The sequence below is a fragment of the Limulus polyphemus genome, unplaced genomic scaffold, assembly GCF_000517525.1.
Source record: "Limulus polyphemus unplaced genomic scaffold, Limulus_polyphemus-2.1.2 Scaffold1447, whole genome shotgun sequence".
In the NCBI taxonomy this organism is placed as follows: Eukaryota; Metazoa; Arthropoda; class Merostomata; order Xiphosura; family Limulidae; genus Limulus; species Limulus polyphemus.
This window is the reverse complement of record NW_013667057.1, coordinates 68,674-75,004: the sequence shown is the minus strand read 5'-3', so window position 1 is coordinate 75,004 and position 6,331 is coordinate 68,674. Positions and strand designations below refer to the sequence as shown.

General features: G+C 35.2%; 1 protein-coding gene across 3 annotated transcripts in view; it reads left to right on the top strand.

Moving 5' to 3' along the window:
* Positions 1-6,331, top strand: part of LOC106463619 (NGFI-A-binding protein 1-like) — a 90,484-nt gene that overhangs the window by 30,587 nt on the left and 53,566 nt on the right. For 2 of the 3 annotated variants that reach the window (XM_013923668.2, XM_022391153.1), the window contains exon 4: positions 3,081-3,248. The exons of the other annotated variant lie outside the window; for it this stretch is intronic. In XM_013923668.2, the coding sequence (XP_013779122.1) occupies positions 3,081-3,248 (168 nt within the window). The remainder of the gene's footprint in view (positions 1-3,080; positions 3,249-6,331) is intronic. 3 annotated transcript variants of the gene reach the window in all.

The following is a 6,331-nucleotide window of genomic DNA, read 5'->3' as shown; positions in this document are numbered from 1 at the left end:
AGGTTGTTAAGATTAAAGTGACTGTGGAAATTCGGTGTATTATAAAGTTGTATCGAGAAAGAATAAACTAGTTTTAATTAAGAAAGGAGTTGTATCTCTGAAGTTTCTCGGAAAGAATTTATACCGGAAATATGTAAAAATAAATAAATCGTAGAAAATAAGAGTGTAATATAATTCAAACTATGTTCGAAAAACAAAAATTAATTGGGATATAGATTAAACGTTTATCACAGGCTTTAAATAACAATTTTGATATTAATCAAATAGGCCATAAAAGGAGTTTAATTCTGATATTCATTTTAGTATTCCTCTGAAGCAAAACTCAAGAAGCAGTGGAGTCATTAAAGACGTCAATTTTTTTATTTTTTTTTTTGCATCGGCAATAATTAACTAGGTATACACTTTGTACTTTATAAATGTACTACAGGTGATCAGAAAGAATATACTATGTTTCAATAGAAGACAAAGTGTTTATTAGCACATTACTTTCTATGTTCATTGTGGTCATAATATTACATTTTCTGATGGAAGATATGGTGCTTGGACTTTATAAATGTACTACAGGTGATCAGAAAGAATATACTATGTTTCAATAGAAGACAAAGTGTTTATTAGCACATTACTTTCTAGGTTCATTATGGTCATAATATTACATTTTCTGATGGAAGATATGGTGCTTGGAGGAACATTTCTAACTGTATTCATTATGATCAGAATGTCATATGTTCTGTTGGAAGACTTCTGTTTACTAAAGCTCAACAATATTGTGATTATAATTGTTCATGTTATGGTAGTAGATAAATCTATTAAAGAACTTAAGCTGGATGTTTTGGTTTTTACGCATTTCAGTTAGTGAATGTATAGAGTGAACAGATGCTTAAACATTCTGTTTCTTAACTAATCTCAAAAACCGTTCAAGTTTCTTGAGACGTAATTCTATACTTTTACCTTTATTGTATGTATGCCTATTTTAAAGGCTTAGTCTTTTGTGAAATAATTTAACATTCCAACAACATTAAGGGAAATTTGCAGGTAGTGAACGAAACATGTGATTATGATTATCAGCGATTTTGTGCCAAGAATTCGAGATGAGAGCTCATGCGGAAGAAGGAAATTACAAACATATTTTTCAACTCGTTCTACGTTAAATGAAATGGCAGGTATTTGGTTTAATGTCTATACTTCATTATCAATCTGATTGAGGTTGAATACCGTGATAAGAACCTATTTCACTTGTACTTCCTACTATTCAGCCTCGGGCTATCATTTATGTGTTTTGGACCATAAGCAACATTTAGCGATCATGCGTACTACTTGTCTTCAGTACGTCTTTGTGTGTCGCCGTTAAACTTGCTCAGTGGAAAATCTTAGATTATTCAAGGTACTGGTAAACTCCTTCAACTATCTTCCCGAAGTGGTAACTGCACTGGTTCATACAAGCATTTGGCCTAGTGGTTAGGCTTGTGGATCGGAAGATCCCAGGTTCGTTCCGCTTTGAGCTAAAAAACAAAAATTGGTTTGGCGTGGCCTAGCGTTTAACGTGCTCGGGCTGTGAATCCGAGGGTTCATGGTTTGTGTACTGTTGCCGAAAAAACGCACTCTGCTTTTGGGCCCATGGATGCGTTATAAGAATGACAGTCAAATCCCACTGTTCGGCTAGATAAGAGTTTGTGGTGGGCGCTGTTAACTGCCTATCTTCTCTCTAGTCTATCGGCTCAAAATTAGGGACGGCTTTGCGCTAATAGCTTTTGTGTAGCTTTGTGCGAAAGATCTAAAATACAACAAAATGCAATTTATCAGAAATGGGTAGATAACATGTAAAAGTTGGGATTTAAAGTGTTTACCTAGGCACATCCTCCGCTCTTTAAGCTGTTGTTGCGTTATAAGAGTAACAGACAGTCCCGACGGGTACCACAGATTGGATGCTTCCTTCCCCCCTGGTCAATGGTTCAAAATTAAGAACCACGTGGATCTGTGACTTGAACGTTTAAACCATGTGTAACATAAGGTGCCGTTCTGATTGAAAATCTCAAATGTACGGTGCTAACTAGCAACCAGTAAAATATGTTGATATTTAGTGAAGTGAAACAACTAAAACTATCATGTAAAACCTTAAAAACCTGTCTGAAAAGAGCTACCTTCAGAAGCATTGAAATCGATAATACTTTTCTTAAATTAGTGCAAAAACACATGATATACAGAAATGAGATGTAAACGATTCTCTGTAGGCCGAGAACAATATTATTAATAATAATAAGAAGAAATATTTATTGTTACATCAGTGAATTCTAACAGTTGAAACCAGACTTTCTCATTTAATGTATAATACTTGGAGACGACTTGAATGGGTAATGAAGAAAAACTTTAATATAAGTTTAACATAACAGCAAATGTACAACGTTTCGACAAGGTTTTGTCATCATTACCCATTAAAGTCGTCTCCAAGCATTATTAATCTCAAAGTGGGTTCCTCGTCATAGAATTTCATTTAATGTATGTTTTCGTCGATTTGTAAGTACGTTATCTAAAACAATACTTACACATTATGAATTGATTTAAGTTAACCATTTTTAACATGTTTCTAAATCGGTCAATTTGTAGTAGATCTTGGACTTGAGCAGGAACTAAACATTGCAGGAATACAATTGTAGAACTGTATAAACTGAATATTAGTCTCGTATTCCATTACAGTGTGGGAACTTCGCGGTGCATTTAGTATAAATTAACAGTGAATAAGGCTTAAGTTTGGATGTGGTTTCTTGATGTGAGAATCGTGCTCTTCCCCATCAGTGCGTGAGTGGTTCTTTCCCATGCCTGAGAGGTGAGCTTTGCATTAAAGATTTCTATCTCACTGGGTAAGTCCATAACATTGAATAAAGTGTAGAAATTGTTACGTAAGAAATGCCAAGTGTACTTAAATAAATGACTTGGCAGCGCCGAAGTTGAAAAAACAACAACTATTTTTATTGTTATTTTTTGGTGTGTAAAAATGTACGGCAAGAGCAGTAAAGGGAACCCTAGTCCAGTGGACTGGTGTGCAGGATAAGCAGTAAGTCCATGTTTTTGTTTGTTGTTCCAAGGGCACAGGAGAGTACGGACAACCGGGCTCCCCCATTTCCCTTACACCGGTTCTCGTTGAAACTCAAATCCAGCGGTTAGCGGAGGCAGCAGAGATGCTGATCAAGACGCTGCCACCTTTAGAACCTAAACCTCAAAATAACAAGAAGAAGATCAGTAAAGAATTAGAGGTAGGCAATATTGTCTTTAGTAAGGACTGGGGGAACATTCCCCCCGTGACCTAAACCTCAAAATAACAAGAAGAAGATTTGTAAAGAATTAGAGGTAGGCAACATTCTGTTTAAACCAAAATTAACAACATCTAAACAAGGGAGGTAGGGGGTGTACGGTTGTGCCTCCTTCTTACCGGCAAGTCCCTAGATAAAAGGTAAGTCATTTTGGTACAGAAAAAAAGAAGAAAATACACAAAGCTAATCTTGGTTGGTAAGTACGTCCGATTCAGATGGAATTATATGTGTAGATGAGGTATGATGTTGTTATATCCCCTCTACTGGTTAGAATCTGTCAAATAATTAATATTTGTTTTAAATGTTGAAAACCTTGTCTTTAATTATTTGTACAATTATAGTAAAGTTGGGTATGATTCATCCCGCCATCACATAGTATTCGTGACAGTTTGAACCCAAGAGCAATTGTTTGTGATAACGACTTTCGTAAGGTTTGTTGAAGCAAGTTAGAAAGCAAACAGTAGTATAGTTTCCTTTGTGTTATTTCACAACATTCAGAGGCGTTAATAATAGCAGACAAGAGTTACTTCTAACTTTATAACTGATTAATAAACCTTCGTAGAAAAGTAATTAATTTCTATTGCTAATCGCTGTTGCAGTTTGAAAAAGAAAGAAAGGTGAGTTATGTGGGTCCCCTATTGACTAATTATCAAAGTGGTGTAAAGATAAGGTGGGTTAATTCGGTTATTACTGTTACATACATATACATAAACACACACAAAACATGGAGATTATCAAGAAAACTATTGTTCGCTATTGCATATAAGTTGTTTCATCGTTTTGATTTAAAAAAACCCGGATAACTTAAAGTTAAATTTTGTGAACGTTTCTTTCACTAATTTAAATCATTGCGTTAGTGCAACGAAGAAAGGCCTAACTATAGAGTACAGTGATGTTAGTAGCTGTAAATAATCAAGTAATATTTAATTAGTGTGGGTCCTGCTGATTTCAACTGCTTAGCATTAGGTAAACAGATTTGTGCTTAGGTGAGTATGAATTATATTTTGTACGTGTGTTGTATTTCTACAAAGAATTTAGGCGTAACCATCTCCGACCTCCCTTACCCATCTACCTAATCAGTTACTCGCACACTTTGCTGTTTAAAAATCTTGTTGAATATATATATATATATATTACTAGTCTTGGTTCCGCTTAACTATGGTTTATATTGAACGACAAACTCTAGCAAATATCAATTCATATTTCTCAGCTTTGGCACTGAAATTGAGTCATTTACCATGTATAAGTCAGGATGTTTTAATAATTAAAATATAATTTAGAGAAGAAAATGAGTTAGTGATTTACCATGTATAAGTGAGGAACTTAGCATGATGTTCAAATTATTAAAATATCAATTAGGGAAGAAAACGAGTTACCGATTACCATGTGTAAGTGAGGAACTTGGCATGACGTTTCAGTAATTAAATTACCATTTAGGGAAGAAAATGAGGAAATCGTGGTAGCTCTTGTATGTCCACTAGCAACATCTGTCTCCAACTGTCAATCATCTTATGTCATGCTGAACTTTGGTTTGTTTGAAGTTAAGCACAAAGCTACACAATAGGCTATCTGTGCTCTGCCCACCACAGGTATCGAAACCCGGTTTCTAGCGTTGTAAGTCCGCAGACATACCGCTGTGCTACTGGGGGGGCATGCTGAACTATTCTTCTGGTTGCGGATATATGAAGTAGCATATTAGTCTAAGCTAAGTGATGTGGTTAGATCAGTATATCTAATATTAACATATGTGTGGAAGACACGACTCTAAATCACGTGCTGATAAAAGCATCAGAAAACAAGGGTAGATGGTCAGGAGAGAGAGAGTAGCAGAATTTGTAATATTAATGATATCTGGCAGATTTAATCTGCAGCTTGGAACCATGTCCTTAAGATATAAACTACACTGGCATACCTTAAAATCTAGAAAGTTACCAATTTGGGAAGATGTTTTCTAGCTTAATTACATGTTAGATCAACCGAGTCAAAGGGTTTGGATCAGCCAAGTCAGGGGTATAGATCAACCGGGTCAAGGGTTATTATTCCTGGTTTCAATGTGAAACGAGGGATAAAAAGATCTCTTAGTGTGTTGCAATGAAGAGAATTTACAGTGCTTATAAAGTGTGTGAAAAACTCTGTGGGACTTTCGGAATCTTGCTAATTAAAAGGTCTTTGTGGATTAGGAAAATCAGTTGCCCTGAGATTTAACTACAAAAGAAACAGTTTACCTTTAGAAAGATGAGATTAAATCATTTAATTCTTTAACTACGAAGAACATCTTGTTCTGGCAGAAGTATCTTACTACAGACAACAGTGAGTTACTCTGTTGATATGAAACCAACTACGACACAATATTTTGAAAATGTGAAATCTTCTTGAGAATAATATCGGATTGTGCTTGCCTTTCATGCGGACAACAATCTCAATATTTCTGTTTTTGTTGTTTTTTGAAGAAAATAAATCTCAGTTACTTCGCGGTATATTTCATTCAGTCAGTTATCAAATATTTTTATGTGGGCTATTTCTTACCAAAAGACTTACCGATTTCTTCCTAAACAATGTAAAAACAATAAGTAATGTGTGTGTATTTGTTAAGATTTGTGGATAATTTTCTTTCTGCTTGTCTTTCGTGTAGTTTTGAGATAATCCCGCAAGATCTTCCTTGTAAACAGACAAGATTTTGACGAATGGCAGCATGTCTTTTCGGAATGTTGAGTGAAAACAAATATTTTATGTAAAGTTGTGAAGAATTCCCTCTTAGTCTAGTGTAAGAATTTTTAAAAGTTTTTGTTTTATTTTGTTACTGTATACAGTAGATAGTTTCAGGTATTCTAAGCCATAGTCTGCTGTAAACCACTAGATTTTTTTTTTCACATTGGAGTAAAAAGCACTTTCTTGGTGTAAGCTAGTTGTTGATCACTATCTGTAGTAAGCCGTTCCCCGGGGTAACAGCGGTAAGTCTATGGACTTACAACGCTAACCAAATCCGGGGTTCGATTCCCCGCGGTGGACACAGCAGATAGCCCAAT